Raw genomic sequence first — 27,141 nt, forward strand, 5'->3', positions numbered from 1 at the left:
TTAGAAATTATGTATATATAATGAGTATTATAGATTATGAAGTTTGTATTATAGTTGTTATGAAGTGTTCAGTGGTTATTTAAGCTGTCTTGTATATCAGTTCTGTTTTCCGAGAAATGTAATAACGGCTGTTAACAGCATTAGTATGGTGTACTGTCAGTGGTTAACCGTCTTTATTTACAGTTTCTGCTCAAATGAGGAGAAAAGCGTCTTTAACCTCAGAAGAGCAATCACATGATCTGATCCTCCTCCATCCTCAGGCATGTTTAATCTGCTACACTGACTCTTTTGAAGAACAGCTAGTCTTCATCACGTCTCTTTCTGTCTGAAAGGATAATCGTTGGTCAGAATGAGTAGCAAAGTGAAGCAGATTGATGCTGATGGTCAGATTGATGATAGTGCTGAGTCACTAGTTAAAGCTGTGCTGTTTGTGATCTCTGTCCTGCTCTAAGATCGATGTCTCAAACTCACCTCAAGGGTCCAATCACCCCAAACACGGCGCCAGCACTCGGCCGATGAGAGGTTATCTGCGTTTGACCCGGTGTGGATTCAGAGTATCTAATAGTTACTGTCTTTCATACTTCTCGTAATACTCCTGCATGTTTCTACTGCTGGCTGAACTTCTTGTGATCCGATTGAGCAAGTGAACTTTATCAGCATCTGAGGAATTTAGAAATGTTACATTTGAGCCGGCAATAATGTAGCGCTGGAGGTCAGGAGGTCAGGAGGTCGTGACCTAAATACTGACCCTCAATTTCCAGTGATTTATGAAGCAGTCAGCTGTGATTCTGAGCATGATGGCATATTAAAGTTTTTTTTCTCAAATCTCAGGACACTATTGTATACGCTGAAAAAAATGGATGTAGAAGCAATTTTCACTCAGAAATTGATAGTAAATTTTACAAATATTTACGAAGAATTGGCAAGTGACATATTGAATTAAATATGTAAATGATATAATTTAACAACACATAAAACATGACAAACATCAAAATATGTCATATGTTTTTATTATAAAATATAACAGCATAATTTTGCAAAACAACATAAAAACATAATATAACAAAACAACATAAAACTTAACATGCTTCCTTTTATATTTTGTTATGTTATGTTGTTTTTATGATATACAACAACAGAACCATACAGGTGCATCTCAAAAAGTTAGAATATCATGAAAAAAGTTATTTTTCTTGAAACTTATTTCAAAAAGTGAAACTTTCATATATTCTAGATTCATTACATGTAAAGTACAACATTTCAAAAGTTTTTTTGTTTTGTTTTAATCTTCATGGTTAGAGTTTACAGCTAATGAAAGTCAAAAATCCAGTCTCTCAAAACATTAGAATATTTCCTAAGATCAATCAAAAAAAGGATTTGCAAAGTAGAAAAGTTCAAGTTCTTTATAGTATGTTTATTTCTGCACTCAATACTTGGTCGGGGCTCCTTTAGCACAAACTCCAGCATCAGTGAGGAATGGTATGGAAGCGATCAGCCTGTGGCTCTGCTGAGGCACTATTGAGTCTTCAGCTCGTCTGGATTGTTGGATCAACTGTTTCTCATCTTTTTCTTGAAAATATCCCATAGATTCCATATGGGGTTCAGGTCAGGCATGTTGGCTGGCCAATCAAGCACAATATCAAGGTCAGCAAACCACTTGGTAGTGGTTTTATCACTGTGGGCAGGTGCTAAAGTCCTGCTGGAAAAGGAAATCAGCATCTCCATAAAGCTTGTCAGCAGATGGAAGCATAAAGTGCTCCAAAATCTCCTGGTAGATGGCTGCATTGATTTTGGACTTGATAAAACACAATGGACCAACACCAGCAGACGTCACGGCACCCCAAATCATCACTGACTTCAGAAACTTCACACTGGACTTCAAGCAGCTTGGATTCTATGCCTCTCCACTCTTCCTCCAGACTCCAGACCTTGATTTCCAAACAAAATGCAAAATTTACTTTTATCTGAAAAGAGGACTTTGGACCACTGAGCAACAGTCCAGTTCTTTTTCTCCACAGCCCAGGTAAGATGCTTCTGACATTGTTTCTGTTTCAGAAGTGGCTTGGTAGCCCTTTTCCTGAAGACGTCTGAGCGTGGAGACTCTTGATGCACTGACTCCAGCTTCAGTCCACTCCTTGTGAAGCTCTCACAAGTGTTTGAATCAGCTTTGCTTGACTGTATTCTCAAGCTTGCGGTCATCCCTGTTGCATGTGCAACTTTTCCTACCCAATTTCTTCCTTCCAGTCAACTTTGCATTTAATATGCTTTGATACAGCACTCTGTGAACAGCCACACCTTTCAGTAATGACCCTCTGTGACTTACCCTCTTTGTGGAGGGCGTCAATGATTGTCTTCTGGACCATTGCCAAGTCAGCAGTCTTCCCCATTATTGTGGTTAGAAGAACCAGAGATACCCCAAATTTATACTGTAGGGATGGTCATTTAATGAAGGTCAAATGTAAATATTCTAATATTTTGAGATACTGGATTTTTGACTTTCATGAGCTGTAAGCTCTAATCATCAAAATTACAACTTTTGAAATGTTTTACTTTACATGTAATGAATCTAGAATATATGAAAGTTTCACTTTTTGAAATAATTTACAATAAAAAAAATGAACTTTTTCAAGATATTCAAATTTTTGAGATGCACCTGTATATACAAAACATACAGTAAACTGTTACAGAAGTATACCCAGGACGAAGAGAGGAATGTTAAATAGTTTATTCAAACAACACAGCAGAATGAGCAGGTGGTTCAGGTGAGTATTCAGAGCTATGTAACTTCGGATAACTTGAGGAGACGGGTGATGGTTGCCGTAGCTTACTGAACCAGGAGATCGTGGAAGGTTGAACTGGCGTGAGAGTCCACAACAGGAACTTAATCGGCGACTTTGAGGACGAGGAGACGATGGAGGACGAGGAATACACGCTGGAGGAACACAGGAGGTATGTACAGGAAATAACACGTGACGATATACACTCAATAGGTATAACTTGCGTAGAGAAGTGTCCAATATGTTTGAACGAGACTGGACGTTGAAGTGAAGTGATGGAACTGCTTATAAAGCCAACTTGATGAGTGTGCTGATGAGACACAGGTGCATGTGATTAGAATTGTGGTGAGGGAGTGCGCTGGGATTGGCTGGTGTGATACTCTGGCTGTTCTGTGTCACCTCGTCTTCGGGGAGCAGGGCGATCTGGATGGATTGTGGACCCCTCGTCCATCTGGATGCCATTGTGGTTGATGTTGTAACCAAGGAACTGCACTGAGTCTTGATGGAATGAGCACTTCTCGGCTTTGAGGTAGCGATTATGTTCCCTCAGGCGTTTCAGGATCTCCGCAACGTGGTGACGTTGTTCGGCCATGTTCCGGGAGTACATGAGGATATCATCAATATAGACGAGTACGAACTTGCGGAGAAACTCCCGGAGAACCTCATGCATAAATCCTGGAATACGGAGAGGGCATTGACTAGACCATACGGCATAACACAATATTCGTAGTGCCCAGTAGGGGTCACAAACGCAGTCTTCCACTCATCCCCCTCACGTATCCGGATGAGGTTATAAGCGCTGCGGAGGTCCAACTTGGTGAACACTTTGGCTCCGCATAGGTGTTCTAGCGCTGCTGGGACGAGGGGAAGTGGATAGCGGAACTTGACGGTAATTTTATTAAGTGCTCAGTAATCTATGCAAGGTCTTAATCCTCCGTCCTTCTTTGCTACAAAGAAGAAACTCAAAGCAACAGGGGATGTGGAAGGGCGGATGTAACCTTGTTGGAGAGCCTCCTCAATATACTCCTCCATGGCCTTCTGTTCCGGAATGGAGAGTGGGTATATTTTCCCACAGGGCACTGACTCACCCGGAAGCAGATCTATGGCGCAGTCCCATGGCCGATGTGGAGGCAGCTTTGAGGCTCTTTTTGGGCAGAATACGTCGCTGAAGGGGGCATAGCAAGTTGGAATGTCAACTGACTGTTTCTCCACAGGGCTTTCGATGGAGGTTGAACAGACTGGAAGGAACTTGGAGCTAGGAGCAGGAGGTTGAGATATCTGAGGGAAACAGTCAGGAAAGCATCTTTCGCCCTACTTCAGGACTTCACCAGATTCCCAGGAGAGGATGGGATTATGCTGCACTAACCACGGACGCCCTAATATTACATCAGCGGTGGACTCCAGAACCAGAAGTTGGAGTGTTTCTTGATGTAGTAGACCGACTGTGAGCTGGAGAGGACCAACACGACGGCAAACGTGTCTTCGACTGAGGGCTTTCCCAGTTATTGATTGGACTTGGTAGTTGGTTTGCATGGTCGTGGTTGGGAGGTGAAGTTGGCGACAGAGGGAGTGGTGGTGGTGGTGGATAATATCTGTAGGAGATTATCCCCGATCTCCTGGAACGGATCTGGGCGACTCATTCTGCTGGCGATCCTTCTCCCTGTAAGGGTCCGGTCTTCTGTTACAGAAGTATACCCAGGACGAAGAGAGGAATGTTAAATAGTTTATTCAAACAACACCGCAGAATGAGCAGATGGTTCAGGTGAGTATTCAGAGCTATGTAACTTCGGTAATTTGAGGAGACGGGTGATGGTTGCCGTAGCTTACTGAACCAGGAGATCGTGGAAGGTTGAACTGGCGTGAGAGTCCACAACAGGAACTTAATCGGCGACTTGAAGGACGAGAAGACGATGGAGGACGAGGAATGCATGCTGGAGGAACACAGGAGGTAAGTACAGGAAATAACACTTGACGATATACACTCAATAGGTATAACTTGCGTAGAGAAGTGTCCAATATGTGTGAACGAGACCGGACGTTGAAGTGAAGTGATGGAACTGCTTATAAAGCCAACTTGATGAGTGTGCTGATGAGAGACAGGTGCATGTGATTAGAATTCTGGTGAGGGAGTGCGCTGGGATTGGCTGGTGTGATACTCTGGCTGTTCTGTGTCATAAACATATAACAACAAAATATAACAGCATCACATAAAACATAACATTGTTTTGCTGATATGTTTTATGTTATTGTTTTGTATTGTATTGTAAAACAATGTAATGTAAATAATAACGTAATGAAAGGACATATCAAATCAATATAAAATATTGATCCAGAACAAATTAAGTTTATCAGCATCTGAAGAATTTGAGCCAGCAATAATGTAGCGTTGGCGGTCAGAGGTCGTGACCTCAGGTGAACCGGAATGACCTAAATACTTTTAGATTTACATTTCCAGTGCGATGAATAAAGCAGGAGTCATGTTGGCTGATGATGACATATAAAAGTTTATTTTGTCAACTCTCATGTACACTGAAAATCAGTTTTGTATTATCCCTGTTGTGTTGTGTGTTCAGGAGGTCACGCTGACAGAAGGCAGTAAAGTTTTTGCCTCGTGGAAGAATCCACCGCCTCCAGTCTACATTCAGTTCTACTTCTTCAATGTCACCAACCCTGAAGAGTTTGTGAAAGGAGAAGCCAAGCCTCGTCTTACTGAAATGGGGCCGTACACTTTCAGGTGAATCACACACACACACACACACACACACACACACACACACTCACCCTAGCAGGGTCACACAGTTGGTTTTCATGAAATAATAAAATCAGAGTTTTTATTTTTTGTTGGTCACATTGTTGGCTGTTTTAATGGCATTGCACTGAGTAGCTCCGCCCACAGCGAAACCTCATTGGTCTAAAATCCTACTCCACAACTGCATTACATGTGTCATGTTATCTTATGCTCTGTTATGTTATGCTAATCTAGGTTTTATATATTATGTAAGTGCATAATGTTATGTTTTGCTGCTATTTTATGCGTTTTGATATAAAGCAGCATAAAACAACAAAAAACAAAATATGACAAAAAACATAACAGCATCATATAAAACATAATATTTTGTAGGAAATTATCTCAAAAGGGAAAATCTAGCTGAGAGTTTACGAGTATGTTGATGCATCCAAACATTACCGTATTGTTTTTTTATGGCATGTTTTGTTATTTTGTTACAAAACAACATAAAACTCATTTTCTGAAAACAATATAAAACATAACATGCATTGTAACATGTTGTTTGGCTGTTTCGTTTCAGATTTTTGTTATAAAATCTAGCATAACAAAATAAAAATGTAATATAATATAACATAACGTTGTGTTATTTTGTTATCTTTTATGTATAAAACAGCATAACATACCGAAACAAAGCATAACAGCAAAAGATAAAAATACATAACAGTTTATTAACAAAAAACATATCAAAACATAAACCAACAAAACTCAAATTTAGTTTTTGTTATAAAATATAGCAGCAAAAATACATAAAATGTAATATATGGTAACTAAACAAAAAAACTCTTAAATTTCATTTTGTTAGCGTTTGTTTTTATTATAAAACAACAATGAAATAAAACAAAACAAAAGATAACAAAACACAACATACTATGTTTTATGTTATATTTTGTCATGAAACAACATAAATAATCACAAAAACTTGATATAACAAAACATAACAGCATCACATAAAATATAACATATATTTTGCTGTTCTGCTTTGTTTTTGTTATTAAATATGACAAAACAGCATACAGTAGCATAACTTAGCAAAGCATAATATAACACATAACATAATATAGTAAAACAACAAAACAATAAAAAATATAAAAAACATACCAAAACGAACAACAACAGGACATAGCATAACATAACTTGTTATGTTTGTTACTATCTCATGTTGTTTATTATGTGTTATGTATTTTATTTTTTGTTCTGTTTTATCATGTAAGAGAAAACTGACAGTAGACGTTATAGTAAAAATCTAATGCACATTATAAGTAATGTTTGGGAATGCAATGAGTCGTAAAACCTGAGCTTGGGTAGCTATAATGTGTTCATTCATGCTCTTGCACGTGTATGATTTAGGCTGTCGTCTTAAGATGCGTATCCCTGCGTAAGCCATTCACGATAGGCTGCTTTACTGAGTCATCTGCTGCGTAGGGAAGATTCAGACATCCGCTTACGCAGGACCGGAGAGACTGATCACCAGTGTGAAGCAGGAGCAATTCAGTCGCCTTCCAGCATTTTATTGCTCTCTAATTTAAGAAAGAGAGCAAAACTAACAAAACCTCATAATGTTACCAGTAGTTATGTTGTAAAACAGCTGCTATCTAAAGATGCTGTTGGGCTAATATCGCAACACATTTGTAATCGGAAATTACTCTGTCGGCATTATGTAACTCTTTAATCTTATTTCTTTAGCATCGATCCCATCATGCATCTGAACATAGATGTATTTAAAAGGGTTCAACATTGCAACATTAAATGTTCAAATATACATTAAATAATTTTATATATATATTTATATTTTTAGTTAAATAATTATATATCTATATATTAATAAATATTAATTAACACATTAATTAACAATATTAACACATATTAATATATGTGTTTTTAAATAAAAATAAATATTATTTAAATATCTAAAGTACATTCTTTAATTATTTGTAAATATAGGATATCATAGGATATGTTATCTTAATTAATTATATATATATATATATATATATTAGTGCTGCCAAACAATTAATCATGATTAATCGCATCCAAAATAAAAGTTTTTGTTTACATAGTATATGTAATATATTTAATATAAATTATATGAATAAAAATATATACATGTATGGGTGTGTATTTATATATACATAATAAGTATACATATTACACACATATATTATGTAAATCATGATTAATCGATTAATTGTATTGTATGTATATATATGTGTGTGTGTGTGTGTGTTATTTAATAAATAATTATTTATTAAAAATAAATAATTTTATCAATTTTTAATACAAACTTTTTAAAATAATTAATTTTTTAATGAATCATTTTTAAAAACATTTGCTAGCAATTAATGTCAAAATGTACTTCAACCCCCTCTGCTAATTTGCACATACTGAATGTCTCTTCTATATACTATATGTGTATGTGTGTATTATTAAACGCAGAGTTGTGCTGGTTGTCATGTTTGATCAGCATGTTTGCAGTCATGCTCTCCTCATGTCTGCAGGATCATTCATGTCACATCCTGAACAAATATCAAAGTCTGTGCCGTTAACGCTCTCCGCTGCTTAACCAAGGACAGTTCAGCGGCCTGACCTGTATTCCTCTGCATGGCTTGTTTGCACTGATCTTGGGTAATTCAGAGCAAACAGAAAACACTCCGGCAGGAATCGATGCGCTCTGGAAACATCTGATGTTGACCGTAGAGAGTGAAACATAAATAATTTTCATGCAAATATCATGTATTATGCATCACATCCTGTACTCTTACATTATTGTGTCTGTCCTACAATCATCATCTGCATTATACAGCCATTTGTGCCTCATGTTTCATTTGCCCAGCTCTCAAACTCACATAATGCCAATAAAAGTCAACCTTATGCCAAATAACTGTGTTATTTGCACTCAACTAAATAGCATTTTGGTTGGTTTATATACATATATAAGAAATGTGTGTGTGTGTGTGTATATACATACTATATATATATATATATATAAATATATATATATATAAGATTTATATATCATCTGAAAGCTGAATGAATTAATAATTATATAATTATACAAATAATCTCTCCATTGATGTATGGTTTGTTATGATAGGACAATATTTGTCTGAGATATAACTATTTGAAAATCTGGAATCTGAGGGAGCAAAAAAATCTAAATATTGAGAAAATCACCTTTAAAGTTGTTCAAATTAAGTTCTTAGCAATGCATATTACTAATCAAAAATTACGTTTTGATATATTTACGCTATGAAATTATAAAATATCTTCATGGAACATGATCTTTACTTAACATCCTAATGATTTGTGGCATAAAAGAAAAATTTATAATTTTAACCCATATAATATAATATAATACAATACAATACAATACAGTATATTATATTATATTATATTATATTATTTGCTTTATCCAGCCATTTGTGTCTCATTTTCCTGTGTCATGATTTTCATTGAAGTGCTGTTTTACTGGTTTCAAGCTCATTTTCATTGATGGGTTCTGTACACAATGCCATCAAAGATGTAACGTTATTATTTGCACTCAGCTCAGTGGTGTTTTGTCTTGTGTTCCAGACAGTACAGGCCCAAACACAACGTGACGTTTGTGGACAACGGGACGAAGGTCTCAGCTTATACAGTCAAGAGTTTCGTCTTTTTGCCTGAGAAATCAGTTGGAGACCCAACAGTGGATATGGTGACGACAGTGAACATCCCGGCCGTGGTGAGTGTGTGTGTGTGTGTGTGAGTGAGTCAGAGTGAGTGAGTGTATCTGTGTGTGTGTGTGTGTGTGTTTTATTTTCCAGCTGGTCTGATTGTCAGGTTCTGGTTTCTTCACTCAGGCCGTGATGAATCGGCTCAAAGGTGTGAGTTTCTGGGTTGCCTCTGGTATCTCTATGTACATGAGCTCCATCGGCACGACTCTGTTCATGACACACACCGTGGAGGAGATGCTCTGGGGCTTCAAGGACCCGCTGCTCACTCGACTGAAAACCTTAAGGCCAGACACAGATGAGTACTTCGGTCTCATGCTGAATGTAAGTCTCAGATCACACACGCATCTGTGGATCCTTCTGTAGAGACACATTACACATGCTCTCTCTCACACCCACACACACACGCAGACACACACACACACACGCACACACACATGAGGAGACGTCACTCTGTGTGTATCTGTATGTCCTCAGAGATATTTATATATATATCGTGCGACTCCACCGGGCAGGGACACCGGCAAGGGATAGAAGTATCGCTTTTTATTTTAGTTTTTCCATTGATATGTTTATTATTGAAATGTTGTGATATGCATGTGTCAATATTATTTAATTTCTTTATTTCCTTAAATATGTGGGTAGATAGTATTTATAGAGTTGTAACTTTTAGTTTTAGTTACTTTTTCTTATTTGTAAGTCGCTTTGGACAAAAGGTAAGGAAGAGATGGTTCTTTAAAGAATCTTTGACTGAATGGTTCTTTGTGGAACCAAAAATGGTTCTTCTATGGCATCACTTGAAGAACCTTTTGAAGCACCTTTATTTTTAAGAGTGTAAGCAATTTCTGAATGAAAATTAAATCTTAATTTTCATTCAGAAATTGCTTGTAAATGTCACAAATAATTATATAAAAAATAGCAAATAACACATTGACTTAAATGCATATTTAATATTTAATATCAATTAAAAAAATTATATTTGTGTTAATTATCAATCATTATTTTATTATTATTATTTTATTACAATTTATATTTAATATTAATTTATACATTTGTATTGAAAAAATATGTATTTTAAAAACTATAAAAGTAATGTTTTATTATTTAGTAATAAAAAATATTTTTTATAATATATTTATATTTATTATAATTTCACCTTTTGTTGTTACATATATATATATTATTTAAAAATATATATATTAAATTAATAAATAATCAAATTAATGCAAATGAATAAAATATAACACAATAAATAAATAAATTAATTAATTGTATTATACTTTATTAATTTGCATCAATTTGATTATTCATGTTATCATTATAAATATTTGAATTATAACACTTTTTTATCAAATGTGTATTTTATGATTTATTTTATAAAATAAATAATAATTATTTCATAATATAATATAATTAAAATATATTTAGAATTGTTATTGTCATATCTGTCTCATATCTGGGCGGTTCTTGTGTTGTCAGAAAAACGGCAGTAATGACGGTGAGTTTGTGTATCACACCGGAGAGCAGAACTACCTGGACTTCGGCCGCATTTACACCTGGAAGGGAGAAAAGTAAAGACTCTGATTCTCCTGAATATCATATTTTCACGAAGCAGAGCTGGAAATGATTGATTTCATTGATTGCTTTGTGTCTCAGGATGCTGTCCTTCTGGAAAACCGACCAGAGTAACATGATCAACGGCAGCGACGGCAGCGCCTTCCACCCGTTCCTGAGCAAAGAAGAGCGGATCGACGTCTTCAGCCCTGACCTCTGCAGGTACAGTCACAATCATCAAGATCTGTCATATACAGTGTCAGGCTATTAGACAACTAGATCAGCAATCAGTGAGCGATTCAGAGCCAGAATATTAATGCAATACAACAATCGTCTGTGATATTAGTCAATCCTAGCAGTGCTGTGGCGACATTAGTTCTTGTGCTAACTGATTTGTGAAAGAGCTCATGTCCATCCAGTTGGATTTCATAAAAAGCTGAACCTTTGTACAGGATGACCTTGCGTCTGGTCACATTAAGGACAATAAAGCATGAAGCTGTTGTTCTCGTGTGTGGGCGGCTCTGCTGTACCTGTGGTTATTTCTGAAGGCTGACCTCAGTGTATTTTTGGCAGCACATGTGTTTTCTGTTGCATCTTGATAAGAACCGGATCATAAATCATACACCATCCGGACCGCCAGAACATGCTGTAATATAATGGAAAAGGCATCTGTTCAAGCTTTTCAACATGCCAGTGTCTCCACCGCTGCTTATAATCATTCATATTTCATATATTTATTTATAACATTACATTTAAATATTTTTAGAATTTATATTTGATGTATATTGATTTATTGAAATTAAATATATTTTATTTATATTTAAATAACTGATAATTATTTTATAATATAGAATAGAATAGAATAGAATATATTACTCGAGTACACCATGATGGGTTTTATATGGATTTTGATCCACGTATTATTCATGTTATATATAATACAAAAAAAAATATTTTAATTTCAAACTTTCATTTTTTTTTTTTTTTCAGTTTTAATTTTACTTTTAATTGTTAGTATCTTTTAAAATGTGCTTTCATCGTTTTTGTTAGTATTTGTTCTTTTTAAATATTCCTACTTAGGTTAATTCATTTTTTATTTCATTTTTTTTTATGCTTTAACATAAATTTACTGAAGTTATTTCTATTTTTTGTTTATTATTAATTTGTTTTGTCCATTTAATAATTATATTTTGTTTTATTTCAGCAGTTAGCAAAAAATATTTGTAATAGTTTTGGTTTTAGTTAACAATAACCCTGCTGTGCATCATTATAGAAATTCTTATTAAAGGACACAATCAGTTCTTTGAGCTTCTAGATTTTAATCTTCAAACAGTCCTTCTATATACATGTGCATTATTTTAACATAGTTTATGTTTGTTTTTCATTCCTGAAAAAACCCAGTTTAGAATTGAACACACTATAATTGTCAGGGAACTGTCGTGTGTGTGTCATGTGTTCCTGCCCCTTGTGTCCATATTTGGTTTGTTTCCTGTCATATCATTAGTTTAATTCTTGTCCAGCCTTGTTTGTCTCATTAGCTATGATTTACCTGTGTATATTAGTCCTGTCTGTTGAGTTCCAATTCGTCTGGTCTACTCGTTACTCCCCGGTGTTCCTGTTGATGTCTGTGTCTTACCCTGCCTTGCCTTGTCTTGCCCTGCCTTGATGTCCTCAGTAAAGACATATTTGAGTTTATATCCTCGTCTGCGTGTTCCTGGTTCCTCCCTCGTGTGTGCACTGTGACAGAAGACCAGACCAAAACAGTAAGCGGCGCCCCTTCACCTCGTTTTGTTTTCCGTTTTTTAAAAGTCTTTTGTTTGTTCCTGTTTGTCTGTCCCTCGCGGCATGGAAGTCGCCGCTCGTCATCCTGCCTTAGCCCGCGTCAAGTGGGCGTGGGAGTTTGGTGGGATCACCACGAGTGCCGCGAGTCCGCTGGCCGCGAGCCCTGAAGTCAAGCCCGCGGGATCGCCGCTGAGTCAAGCCCGCCGATCGCGGGAGATGTCCGCCGCTGCCCGCGGCTATCCCAACCTCGCCGCTCACACCGAGCCCGCCGTTCGCGGGAGTTCACGCCGCCGTCCGCGGCACACCGAGCCCGCCGTTCGCGGGAGTTCACGCCGCCACCTGCGGTTCACCCAAGTCCGCCGTCCGTGGGGAAAGCCAACCCACCGTCGGCGGCTTCACCGAGCCCGCCGTTCGCGGGAGATCAACACTGCCGTCCGTGGGGAAAGCCAACCCACCGTCGGCGGCTTCACCGAGCCCGCCGTTCGCGGGAGATCAACGCTGCCGTCCGCGGGGAAAGCCAACCCGCCGTCGGCGGCTCCCCCTGTTCACGCCGCCGTCCGCGGCTCCCCTGTGCACGCCGCCGGTCCGCCTCTGACTCAATGCCCGCCGGTCCGCCTCTGACTCAATGCCCGCCGGTCCGCCGCTGACTCAAGCCCACCGGATTGCCGCTGACTCAAGCCCACCGGATTGCCGCTGACTCAAGCCTGCCGGTCGCCGATACCCTCTCCGTGGATCAAGTCCACATGTCACGGCCAGGAGAGCCGTGTTTGTTTGTTTGTTGTGCCCACAGGAACATTTTAAACTTACCTTGTCGTGTCATGTCTTGTCCATGGAGACTCGTCTGGGGCAGGCGGCTCCTTGAGTTGTGGCCATGGAGGCCAGTCGCAGCCGCTTGCCCCCCCTGTCGCAGAAGTGGAGGAGGTCGCTGAGGGACCCTGTGAGGGCCCCTGACTCCTCGTCATGCCCAGAGGAAGACTCAGCTTCCTAGCCAGCCCAGGAGGGCTTCTGGTTCCTGTGGGATGTCTTATTGTGTTTGTCTGACCCTGGAGGGTTTCATGTCGTGTCTTGTACTGTTTTGTTTGTCTAGCCCCGGAGGGCTCCTGATACCCCCTGGATTCCCCATGGAAATTTTGGGGGGGGGTAGTAGAGCTCTGGGTGGAGTGGGTGGGCCGAAGAAGGATGCCATGGCCACAGTTACCACCTGCCATGGCCTCCTGAGCTCCCTGCTCCGCCATGGGTCCTGTCTGTCTGTTCCGCTCTGGAGGTCCCCGTCCTGTGGTCCGTGTCTGTCCTGAGAGGCCTCCAGAGCGCCCACCCCCCCTCCCCGATGGAACTGTTAAGGCTCGGGACGAGCCTTTCGGGAGGGGGGAGTTATGTCAGGGAACTGTCGTGTGTGTGTCATGTGTTCCTGCCCCTTGTGTCCATATTTGGTTTGTTTCCTGTCATATCATTAGTTTAATTCTTGTCCAGCCTTGTTTGTCTCATTAGCTATGATTTACCTGTGTATATTAGTCCTGTCTGTTGAGTTCCAATTCGTCTGGTCTACTCGTTACTCCCCGGTGTTCCTGTTGATGTCTGTGTCTTACCCTGCCTTGCCTTGTCTTGCCCTGCCTTGATGTCCTCAGTAAAGACATATTTGAGTTTATATCCTCGTCTGCGTGTTCCTGGTTCCTCCCTCGTGTGTGCACTGTGACAATAATACACCAGTTGCTTCTTTATAGAATATTTTGACAAGAGATCTGCATTGTCTTATCAATATCTTAGTTAAAATGTCTTTTTAAAGCTAAGTGTGGCTGTTTTTAGAACAAGAAGTCGCTGCTGATCATTTTGGATTGTTTTTAGCCACAGTCACTAGATTGACTGTAAACGTGTGTCATGGAAGCGAAAGGTTTTTCAGTCATTCTTTAATTGAATACATATTTTTAAATAGATTCATTTATGACATTTTAGACATTTACACATAGACTCATTTATAACATTAAAACATTTAGTCAGAAACTCAAGTAAATTAGATTGTTTGGTTGTCTAATGTTTGTTTTCAGAATCGTGGGAGAATCATGGCATAACAATACATAGACTAACATATGATGAACTAATAAATAATAAATAAATAAATGCATCATTCATTCATTCATATGATTAACTAATACCATTAGTACTGTTTATATTATGTTATTATGTATGTTTATGAACTATGTATGTATTATGTAGTTCTGCAAACCTGCAAACTTCTTTTGGTTCGAGCTGTAAAACCCACCGTGTGTGGAAATGCAGAAGTTGTGAGTCAGTAGATCTGTATTCATCTGCTCGGCCTCTCCTCCACTGATGTGAAATCAGCATCAAAATGAAGCAAAGGTCTGAACCTCCCGAATTCCTGCCCGACATCATTACAGGAATATACTGCGGGATGGGACATTTTACAATATGCATGCATTTTAAGCAAGAAAATAAATGGCTATGGAGCTCACGGCTGGACACTTTTCATTTACCTTATACATGTCACAAATATTCAAATGATTATCAGTAATTTATTATTTAAATCAAATTTCAAATTTATTTTTAATTTATTTGAAGTAATGCGGCGAAGTTTTAATCCCCCTGTATGTTAAAATATTTTATGACCAGTTTCTTTATTTTTTTAAATGAATAATTTCATAAAATGTATAGACACTTAATTTATGGAGGGCCACATTACTCAAAATTGAATAATTCAATAAATGTTGAAATATATAAATAAATCGTTAAATAATTGAATACATTAATATTTATATGAAATACATTCATATTTAATAATATTTATTCATACAGTCGTTTGTTTGTTGATTTATTTATTCATTTATTTATTTAATTATTTATTTATTTCCTCCACATTTAATTTTCAGGGTTACGGTTGTCGGCACGTAAATATATAAATATATAAATAAATCACAAGTATGGATTCCATTGTTAGTACATGAGTGTGAATCAATAAATGCATAAATAAATAAATGATTGATTGAATAAATGAATGAATTAATTTATTAATGAATGAATAAACAAACAAACAAGCAAATGACTGTATGAATAAATATTATTCAATATTAATGTATTTAATATAAATATGAATGCATTTATGTAACCATTTATTTATATATTTCAGCATTTATTTAATTATTTAATTTTGAGTAATTTGGCCCTCCATATTAATTATGTAATTCTGTATAATGCATTATTTATTTATTTAATATTTCAGTTTTATTTTTTATTTATTTAGAGTACTGTTGTTAACTATTTAGTTTCCCCTCTGTTCCTTTTTTTTTACAAGTACTTTTTACATAAAATTAATTTGTAAATATATAATGTGTTTTATGTATAAATATATAAACATTTAGTTAATATTTTTAATATTATTTCAAATTTCAAGTCTATTATATTTATGTATGTATGTATGTATTTATTTATTATTTATGTAAAGCGATGCAGTTTAGTTTCTAATTTCCCCTCTGTATTTTAGAGGGTTTTAAAATCTTTTTTTTTATGTTACTATGACCTTTTTTTTTTTTTTTCTTTTTTTTTGCATTTTATAAACTCTTTAAATAACTTTATAAAATGTATATTATATTTAATGGTATATAATCTATTATCAGCTACTTGTATTGTTTATTTATTTATTTAGCACTTTAATTTTATTTTTAATTAAGAGTAATGTGGTTCAGTTTTATTTTCTGTATGTTTAGTTTTTGGAATCTTTTCTAGGAAATATGTATATGCTTATTAATATAATTTTATAAAATGCATTGTTATCGATTAATTTCATGATTTAACATTTGTAATGTATTTTGAGTATTTCGCCTCAGTTTCCTCTCTGTGCGTGTCAGCTGATGATGTATGGCGAGTGACGCACATCGCTATTTTAATACACCATATAATATATGTTCTGGTCGTCCTTTCACCTTTGACCTGGAGTCCAGTTGACCTGTCCGTCTCACTCTGATCTCTATTTTCAGTGGGAACTCTGCCCTAAACCGCCCGTCTTTGTTCGGTGTGGAAAGAATCCCACATGTTCTGCCACCACACATGGTTTCTTGAGAACACACTCCAACCAGGAATGTTTTCAAGCCACTTTTAACCTAGTTGAGCGTGATTGTGCTGGCGGGGACAGCTGTCCTTGTCCTTTTCCACTGACTCCTCACCCAGATTTTTTGGGAAAAGGCGGCCGCTGGAGCGACGTGTGTAACCTTTGTACATGGATTAATCAGGCTGGGGTCAGTCTGGAAAACTCATTTCCCCTGATCAGAATCAGCTCAAAACAAACCAGAGCAGGTTTCCGAATGCTTTCTTAATAGTGAACACCTAATAGTGAAGACACGCTCAGGGGTCAAAGGTTGTGCTCAGGGTCACATCTGCCAAGTTAATCTGAATCTGCTGTGTTGTTATGTGATGGTGTTGTCTGATGACTCCTCTGCAGGTCCATCCACATGCGCTTTGAGAAGGAGGTGGAGGTGAAGGGCATCCCAGCGTACCGCTTCACGCCGCCCCGAGCCGTGCTGGCCAGCGGCAAGAACAACCCGGAGAACGAGGGATTCTGCCTGACGCCAAAGAACTGCCTAGACGACGGCGTGCTGGATGTGTCTGTGTGTCGGAAAGGTGCGCTAATGTATATGTAATTTACACATGCATGAACACATCTTACATTTATATTATAGGATTACAATTAAAGATTAAACCAGTTTAATTTAATATTTCATTTGATTCTAATTTCCTTTAATCGTTCATTTAATTTTATGCCTTAATTATTGCTCATTGGCTTTCTTATGCAGTTGTTATTGGAGTTACTAGGCTGTTTTGAATATTTTAGGCAGGTTCAATGAAGTTGCTAGGGTGTTGTGAGTCTTTTAGTCTGTTGCTATGCAGTTGCTAGGGCGTTCTGAGTGTTTTAGGCTGTTGCTATGCAGTTACTAGGGTGCTCTGAGTGATTTGGGCTGTTGTTATGCAGTTGCTAGGGTGTTGTTAGTCTTTTAGTCAATTGCTATGCAGTTTCTAGGGCTTTCTGGGTATTTTAGGCTGTTTCAGTGCAGTTACTAGGGTGTTCTGAGTGTTTTAGTCCATTGCTATTGTAACGGGTGACACACTATGTAGTTGCTAGGGTGCTCTGAGTGATTTGGGCTGTTGCTATGAAGTTGCTAGAGTGTTGTGAGTGTTTTAGTCTGTTGTTATGCAGTTGCTAGGGTTTTCTGAGTGTTTTAGTCCATTGCTATGCAGTTGCTGGGGTGTTCTGAGTGTTTTAGTCCATTGCTATGCCGTAGCTAGGGTGTTCTGAGTGTTTCTGTCTGTTGCAATGGAGTTGTTAGGGTGTTCTAAAATGTTTAGGCTGTTGCTATGGGGTTGCTAGGGTATTTTAGACTGTTTTAGGCATTTCATTTTCTACTTTATTGCTCATTGCCCTGTGTGCTGGAGCATTCTAGGTGGTTTCTTCATGTCTAGTGTGAAGATATATTTCTGAATCTTATTTTTTCAGATTTTGAGTATTAGTTTGATCCATAAGGTGAAACATGCACACATGATAACTGCTGACCTTCCTCTCAGATCTGTTTGTGTAGTTTTCTGTCATGCTGTGCTCATGTGAGCTTCAGCACATGATTACAATATTGCCAAAGCATTCGAGCGCTCACATATTACAGGTGTATGAAATAACACATACACACACACACACGCACAGAGTCTGTTGCCAAACATGAGGGCTGGAAAACTCTCACCTCTGTCCCAGTAACGCAGGAGTCTAATTTCCCCCGCTGTATTGAGAACAGAGGCATTAAATCATCTGGGTTACTCCCGGTCACTCCTGATTGTTTTCATGTTCAAGGTCAGAGTTGCTTTGGTCTTCTCATGAGATGATGTTCCTCTTTAACGTCACGACAGGATGGAACTCTACAACTATCAGGGGGCTCGTAACAGAAAAGTCATTGTTAAGACAAAGCGAGGAGGAGACGTCATTTCTGCAGTTAGACGACAAAACATTCGTAAAGACTTATGTTCTGTCAGTTTAGAGGACATCCCTTTCTATCTGACGAGGTCACTGACTTGTGAATGAAACAGTAGCCTATGTGCATTGCTTCACGCATTGCTTTGTTTAATTCACTTAAGTCAGTTATCATCCTGGCAATGAATAGCGTATTTTGCATTTTGAGGAGGTCATGCAGAAGGTCATAGGTGATTAATCATATCACACGCTGCAGAAATCATGCATGTAATATGTTGTTCTGAACATATCCACTCATGTTAAAATGTTTGAGCTTGTAGTTCTGTAGTGCATGAAACTAAACACAAGATTTCACTCTAAAAACACATTGAAATTTTTTTTATATAATTTTTTTGTTTATTTAATAGGAACAACACGTTCATGAACATTAGTTAAAATATGTAAACACTGGGTTTATATAAATTCTCTTCCGTATATAGTAAAAACAGTAATAGTGTGATCGAATTTATATATATATATATATATATATATATATATATATATATATATATATATGTGTGTGTGTGTGTGTCTGTGTGTGTGTGTGTGTGTGTGTGTGTGTTTAATTATTTTGAATAATCATTTTTTAAAGAAGTCTCTTCAGTAAAAATATTACTATTTAAAATAGCTGTTTTCTAAACAGAAATATATTAAAATGTAATTTATTCTTGTGATGCAAGTTAATTTAATCATTTCATATTTATTTGTATTTAATTATTAATTTAATCATTAATTTATACATTAATTATTTCTTCTTTATTATAATAATAATAATAATAATGTTTTGCTGTGCATGTAATAATAATTTTTACTGTGATGTATAGTACTGTATTGAAAACAATAGTGAAAAAAATCTTAAAGGTACTACAAAAAATATCCAATTTTCCTAATGCAGTGTATAATTTTTGTCATTTAAAAAAAATATATTTTTATGTTGGGAGCCCATGAACTGATCAAATGAATGCCTTGATTGCAATGCAAGCCTCTTTGGATAAAAGCATCATAAATGCAGTGATTTTGTGGTGTAATTGTCGCCTCAGGTGCTCCTGTCGTCGTGTCGTTTGCTCACTTTCATCTGGGTGCTGAGAAGTACACCAAAGCCATCGACGGCATTTCTCCGGTGCACGAGCATCACCAGACGTTTCTGGATCTGAACCCTGTAAGATCTGCAGTGTTGTGATAAGACGCTTTGAAGTGTTCATTTTCATGATCAGTGTCTCTTTCTCTAATATATTTTTTCCTGTCTGAAATGTTTTTGTGATGTAATTGGTTTGATTGCTGCAATCTGGCTCAGATCTTCTGGTTTCTCCTCAGACTATGGGACTGCCTGTTCGTGCCATGAAACGAGCCCAGATCAACATTCATCTCGAGAGAGTGAGCGGCTTTCCGTGAGTACTGCTTTCCTGTCTGATATATTTAATCGGGCTGTTTTGATAAACAGCCATGAGTGTGTGTTGTTATTGCTTTTTCTAGCTGAAGGTCTTTGTCGTTTTGTCCTTCGTTTCCTCAGTTTGACCAGGAATCTCAATGGCACCATCTTCCCCATTGTGTTTCTGAATGAGGTGAGAGTCGGAGGTGGATAATTTAGTGACCAATGGTTTCGTCTCCTATAAAACCGCTGGATGTTTGTCTGCTGTGTTTTTGCAGTCGGTGGTGATTGACGACGCTTCGGCCGCGAGGATTCAGAAGCTGCTGCTGATTGTGACTCTGGTCTCTCATTTCCCGCTTGCCCTCATGGCTCTGGGAGTCATTCTGCTGCTCGTCTGCATCATCCTCGTCATCCGCTTCTATCAGAACAAGGTAATACAACCACCCTAGCAACAAAAGCAACCACTTAGCAACCACACAGAACACCCTAGAAGCTCTGGTCTTCTCATTTCCCAAAACATCTTAATAACCGCCTAGTAACACCCTAACAACTGCCTGGCAACACCCAAGCAACTGCCTAATAACCATCCAGAACCTAACAACCACTTAGCAACACTGTAGCAAGTCTGGTCTTCCCATTTCTCTAGAACACCCTGCAACCATCTAGTAACACAGTAGCAACCACCCAGAACACCATAACAGCCACTTAGCAACACCCTAGTAACATTAGTCTTCTCATTTCCCCAGAACACCCTAACAACTGTCTAGTAACACCCTAACCGCCAACCTTGCAACACCCTAGCAACTTTGGTCTTCTTATTTCCCCAGAAACACCCTAAGAGCTCTCTAGTAACATCCTAGCAACTGCCTAGTAACACCCTATTAACCACCCAGAACACCATAGTAACTTCTTAGTAACCATCCAGAACACCCTGACAACCACTTAGTAACACTGTAGCAAGTCTGGTCTTCCCATTTCCCTAGAACACCCTACAACCACCTAGTAACACGGTAGCAACCACCCAGAACAAGATAACCACTTAGCAACACCCTAGCAACAATAATCTTTTTATTTCCCCAGAACACCCAAACAACTGCCTAGTAACACCCTAACAGCCACCTAGCAACACCCTAGCAACTTTGGTCTTCTTATTTCCCCAGAAACACCCTAAGAACTCTCTTGTAACACCCTAGCAACTGCCTAGTAACCCCCTAATAACTACCCAAAACACCCTAGTAACTATTCAGAACACACTAACAACTGTCTAGCAACACCTTAGCAACTTTGCTTTTAATATTTCCCCAGAACACCCTAACAACACCCTGGCAGCAACTCAGAATACCCTAGAAACCAGTCAAAACACCTTAACAACCGCCTAGCAACATCCTTGCAACTCTGGTCTTCTTGCCCTATTAACTACGCAGAATACCCTAGCAACCACCTAGAACACCTTAACTGCCTAGCAACACCCTAGCTATGCTGGTCTTCTCATTTCCCCGGACCACCCAAACCCAGAACACCATAACAACCACTCAGCAAGCCCTAGCAACACTTTGGCAAAAAATAAGGACACAATAGCAAATGTATGGCTATGTCTTTGCTCTCACACAGAACGCCTTAGCAACCACAGTGATCAGTCTGTCTGAGAGACTTTTCAAACTACTTCAAACTTCCAGCTATTTAAATGTAAAGTTTGTCTCGAAGGTCACAAAGTGTGTGTGTGTGTGTGTGTGTGTGTGCATGTTTATGTGGTTTATGAGGACACAAATGTGTATAATGACATGGGTATGACAGAGGTATTACAATATGAAGGTGGTTTATGAGGACACTGCCTATGTCCCCGTAATTCAAAAGGCTTAAAAAACATACTAAATGGTGTTTTTTTGAAAATCTAAAAACTGCACAAAGTCTCCTGTGAGGGCTAAGTTTAGGTGTAGGGTTGGTGTAGGGCAATAGCACACACAGTTTGTTCAGTATAAAAACCATTACGCCTATGGAGAGTCCCCATAAACCACAAAAACCAACATGTGTCTGTGTGTGTGTGTGTGTGTGTGTGGGAAAGTTAAGACTTTTCAGAAAAATCTCCATTATTCTCCAGCTTATTCTTCACTTTCCCACTAAAATTTGAAGTGATCCACAGAAATGTGGCATTCTCTGTCAGCTCGGTTCACACGCACTAAAGCTGCCGTCAGACCATTTGTTCTGAGTGGGTTTGTTTTGGAAGCCAAACGCTATTCTTCCAGTTCAGCCTTTATGAATCCACCTCATTCACATGAGTCGCTGCTGTAGAGCAGAGAAAACTAAAGGATGTGTGGAGCTTGAGAAAATTAACCAGTGCTGAGATGAAACTGATATGATTGTAACTCAATCTTCACCCAGCCAACAAATACATGTTATTTTTCTAGCATTCCCATTATTTTATGAAAACATTAGTTCTGATTATTCACAATGCAAAAGCATTTTAAAAGCATTTCTGTCCAGGTTTTCAAATATTTAAAAACATTTTTCTCAGTTATGCAAACATAAGAAAACATAAAGGGAACATTCCATTTTATAATTTTGTAAACATCATGGGAGTGTTCTCTGAACGGTTGGTAATGTTTAGATGAACATCCGACTGAAATGTTACAGGAAAAATAGTTAATAGCAGATTAAAGCACGTTACAAAAAGTAAAACAGTAAATATGAGAAAATATGATGAATAAAACAGAATATTCTTAATAATTATTTTTTTTTTTTAAAAGTTTTTCAATTGTTTTAAACGTTTTCATTTACACCAATTGAATATACTGTATAAAGTAAAGACCGGTGGTGTGTCTGTGACTAGTTTTCTGTATCTGATGGAGTTGAGGTTTCATCCAAAGCTTGCTGTTCTTCTGTTTGTGGTTTATATGAATGAATTTATTTCCTGTCATAACTCAGGATTTCCTGAAGTGACTAACGGCCACTTGCTGCTCTCATGATCACTTCACTAACCTAGTAACCATTCTGTGCTGTGTTTGCTTGCTAATATTTTGGTTAATAATATCTATATGATGATTTTATTTGCAGCAGCCATGTATGTCAACAATATATATTATATTTTTTATATGCAACTTTATTAAAACAATGTTTTTGTAATGCTTTTCTTATATTTACTTATATAATATCATCATGTTATGACAGGTTTCAGAATGAATATACATGTACATGATATACATATGTCCAAAAATGTATTACACACATAAACATACATATTTCGTTTTATTTTAATAAGTTTCTAACATGTTTCCTATGTTTTTACTTCATATGGCAATCTATTTCATATATGGAAATATAAACCAGTTTTATTGTCTTTTCTTTCTTTCTTGCAGCCGTCTGTGAAGAAAGACACGTCATACGCTCCTGTGAGCGCCAAAGCGGACGATCAAGACGAGAAAAACGGCACTTATATCGGCATGACACCCGTGGACAAGTCTTAAACAGCTGTGTGTGTGTGTGTGTGTGTGTGTGTGTGTGTGTGTGTGTGTGTGTGTCTCACAGATGCTGCCACTCTCAGTAGAGTAGTGTGTGTGTGTCAGTCGTCATGATTCACACACTGACTCCTCCTCAGGATTGACACCGTGAGCAAACGAGCATCTGGATGAAGGACTGAAGAACACACACACTTCAGGCTCAATCAGCATCTGTTTCCTTTCATATCTAAACACTTTGAGTGACATTAAAGCTGCTGTCAGTGATTTTTTTTAGGAGCATCACACATCAAATGTTGAGAGATCACATCACATTCAATTCTGACCCAAGTGACACCCACATGTCCGTCTGATTACTCAGCACTTAGTGAAATCAAGATTTATGTGTTTGAATTCAATGTCAAATTTGGCTTACATTGTTTTAACATAAATTAATAAACTTAATGTGATGCATAATTTGTCAGTCACACATAATGTGGTCAGATTTCTAAATGCAAAACAACAACAACAACATAATAATAATAATCAACTATATGCATTTATTTGATTGTATTTAAATAATCATATTTTCTAAATGCATTCATACAAATGGCTTAGAATCAGCATAAATCTGTTTATTGTGAAAACAAGTTCAAAAGTATGAACATAGCTCAGATATGACTATAGCTGTGGAACAAGCAATATTCAGTTAGTTCAAATGCATGAGTATTAAACAAGTTGGATTTATTGATGTTAAATATATAAAGCTGGTTATTTGTGTATTTAGAACGCATTCTGTTTATTAGTGCTTTTACAGAAATCTGACCGCTTTCATTTATACGCGATGGACAAATATGCATCACATTAAGTTTTTCAGGTTGGTAATGCAATTCATATACATAAAAATTAAATGTAGGCCTTTTTTTTTTTGGAGTGAAGGGGAGCGGCCTGTTTTTAGCCAATCAGAAACCCTGTCAGTCATTTTGCATGTTTTGATTTGCAGACCTCAGTTTGGTGGGCGGGGTTTGATACAGAGGGTGTGTCTATCTTAGTGGGTGGAATTTGGCATAAAAGGTGTGTGTTTGTGTCTTTTAGTGGGTGGAGTTTAATAGGGGGCGTGTGTGTCAGTGGGCATAGTTTGACAGAGGGTGTGTCTCAGGGGGTGGAGTTTCTCATATAGGGGACATGCATGTCATTTAGTGGACGGGGTTAAGCACAAAAAGGTGTGTGTGTGTGTGTGTGTGCGATTGAATCTGAAAAAGCTCCTGAAATCACTTGCAGCACCTTTAACAATCAGACACTATGTTCAGAGTTTATAACCTCTTAAAAGGCCAAACAAAACAACTCTATATTTGTGTTACCAAATGGTCTGTTCACACAGGATGTGTTCCTGCATTTAAACACCTGGACTGAGATCAGCGCAACAGAACAGAAGCGGTAATACACAAACAATAACGCAACCGTCCTGTGTGAACGACCCACATGTGACTGAACCTGCTGTGCCTTTAGTTACAAACCATTGCGTTGTTTTATTTCAGTCAAGAGCTGACATCACATCACTGTGCCTTGAATTCATAAGTGTAAAATACTAAGTTAACATTTAATAATTCAGTATTTGTTGATGTGATGTTGTGGAATGTGTACACGACCAGTCAAAAGTTTTTGAACAGCAAAATTATTCATGTTTTTTTTTCAAGTATTCTCTTCTGCTCACCAACCCTGCATTTATTTGATCCAAAGTACAGCAAAAACTGCAAAATTATGAAATATTTTTACTAATTATTTAAAATAACTTTTCTATTTGAATATATTTTATAATGTAATTTATTCCTGTGATAATAAATTAGTATCATTACTCCTTCAGAAATCATTCTAATATTCTGATTTGCTGCTAAAAAAAAAAAAAAATTGTTATTGTTGAAAACAGAGTAGAATTGATACTGTATAAAGTAACAAAAGCTTTTTATTTCAGATAAATGTTGACCTTTGGATCTTTCTATTCATCTAAGTATCCTGAAATAATTTACTCAACTCTTTTAAATATTGTTAATAATAAGAATGTTTCTTGAGCAGCATATTACAATGATTTCTAAAGGATCACTGAAGACTGGGGTAATGATGCTGAAAATTCAGCTTTGATCACAGAAATAAATTACATTTTAAAATATATTCAAATAGAAAGCAGTTATTTTAAATAGTAAAAATATTTCACAATTTTACTGCTTTTGCTGTATTTTGGATCGAATAAATGCAGGCTTGGTGAGCAGAAGAGACTTCTTTAAAGACCTTAAAAATCTTCCCTTCAGAATGGTTTGACGGGTAATGTAATCTCACGTCTGCTGTCTGTAGATGTGATCTTTGATCCTCAAACACTGATCACAGACGCCTGTCTGAATGATTTTAGATGAGAGTTGTTCTGAATGAAGATCATCTTGTTAGTATTATTAGATTGCGGGATTGCAATGAGATTGCAGTTCTTTTAGTGTTACTGAACTAATATTTCAGGAGGTTTTCTGGAATATGAACAGAAGTATTTTCAGAGGTTCAATCTGTATATTTTATATGTTTAGCGGACAGGATCACATGTTACTGTTTAATGTGTTTGTGCTGCCTTTCCTCAAACTAGATGCAAAATCATAACAAAATAACCTCTTATCATAACTCAAGGTATATATTATCATATTGCACTAAAATACATAATATTAACTATAATTCTGAAGCTGCACGTTTAACGCACTGTGTTTTTCCAGATGGTCACTGGTTTCAATATCTGTTATATTGATGTGCCAGACATGATTGAAATCAATCAAGAAACAAATATTGCACTAAATGAGTTTGATTCGCTTTGATGTCAATGAGGGGGGGGGGGGGGGATGTTTGAGCTCAAATGACAGTGCATGAGACTGAATGTAACGTGGTTTAAATGCCTTTGGTGTCGTTCAGCATTTCAGATGTTAATGATGCAGAATCTTGCCTTCATCAGTGTATAAACTAGAAAACTCAGTGGCCTTCCATCTTTCAACACAGACTGTTTAATGTCTTCTGCATCTGTCCGGCTCTTAGATTTCTATATTCAGACTGCACAAATAATTATACAGTTTTGTATATAAATTAAGCCTTTCTCCTGTGGATTTATAAGAAAATACAATAAAAGTCTTTTTGAAAGGCACTTCTTTGGTCAGTTTGTTTTCTATTCCATGTGTTTTATAATAGATTTTTATCATAATCATACCAACCCCAGGAAGCACTGTGCGGCCGAGTTAGTGGATGTCTTCACTTCCATCTATAATATGTCACTGCCCACATCATGGGTCCCTGCCTGCTTTAAGGCAGCCACAATAGTACCCATTCCCAAACAGTCTAATGTCAAGTGTCTAAATGATTACAGACCTGTGGCACTTACCTCCGTCCCAGCCAAATGCCTGGAGAGGTTGATCATCAAACACATTAAGGAAGCAAGACCATCAACACTTGACCCATACCAGTTTGCAACAGGTCGACTGAGGACGCCATTGCGATTGTGATTTCCACAAAACTGGACAATGCAAACACTCTCCACTCTCTATCGGCAATGAGGTGTGGAGAGAGTGACAGATTTGACATTTGTGGGGGTGACTGTATCGGAGGACCTGTCCTGGATGGAGCACTAATACTGCCTCAGTTGTAGGAAAAGCCCAACAACACCTCTACTATCTGAGGAAACTGAAGAGTGCCATAATTCCCAGGCAGCTAATG

General features: G+C 37.5%; 2 protein-coding genes across 4 annotated transcripts in view; both read left to right on the forward strand.

Moving 5' to 3' along the window:
• The window catches only part of LOC306862654 (lysosome membrane protein 2-like), a 33,795-nt gene extending 7,220 nt beyond the window's left edge, over positions 1-26,575 (forward strand). Inside the window, exons 2-13 of one of the 3 annotated variants that reach the window (XR_013783594.1) lie at positions 5,351-5,511; positions 9,136-9,283; positions 9,402-9,596; positions 10,752-10,843; positions 10,929-11,048; positions 17,056-17,234; positions 19,647-19,765; positions 19,921-19,994; positions 20,117-20,168; positions 20,254-20,406; positions 23,329-23,853; positions 24,270-26,575. Coding sequence is in view for 1 of the 3 variants with exons in the window: in XM_079405567.1 (XP_079261693.1) it covers positions 5,351-5,511; positions 9,136-9,283; positions 9,402-9,596; positions 10,752-10,843; positions 10,929-11,048; positions 17,056-17,234; positions 19,647-19,765; positions 19,921-19,994; positions 20,117-20,168; positions 20,254-20,406; positions 23,329-23,436 (1,401 nt within the window). In the remaining 2 variants the exon portion in view is untranslated. Of the gene's footprint in view, positions 1-5,350; positions 5,512-9,135; positions 9,284-9,401; positions 9,597-10,751; positions 10,844-10,928; positions 11,049-17,055; positions 17,235-19,646; positions 19,766-19,920; positions 19,995-20,116; positions 20,169-20,253; positions 20,407-23,328 lie in introns of all 3 variants that reach the window. The other 2 variants (XR_013783595.1, XM_079405567.1) reach the window with 2 other exon arrangements.
• LOC306861931 (uncharacterized protein) overlaps positions 1-27,141 on the forward strand; it is a 1,169,885-nt gene that overhangs the window by 913,414 nt on the left and 229,330 nt on the right. The gene's annotated exons all lie outside the window — the stretch shown is intronic.

Source organism: Barbus barbus (genome assembly GCF_936440315.1).
Source record: "Barbus barbus genome assembly, chromosome: 43".
NCBI lineage: Eukaryota > Metazoa > Chordata > Actinopteri > Cypriniformes > Cyprinidae > Barbus > Barbus barbus.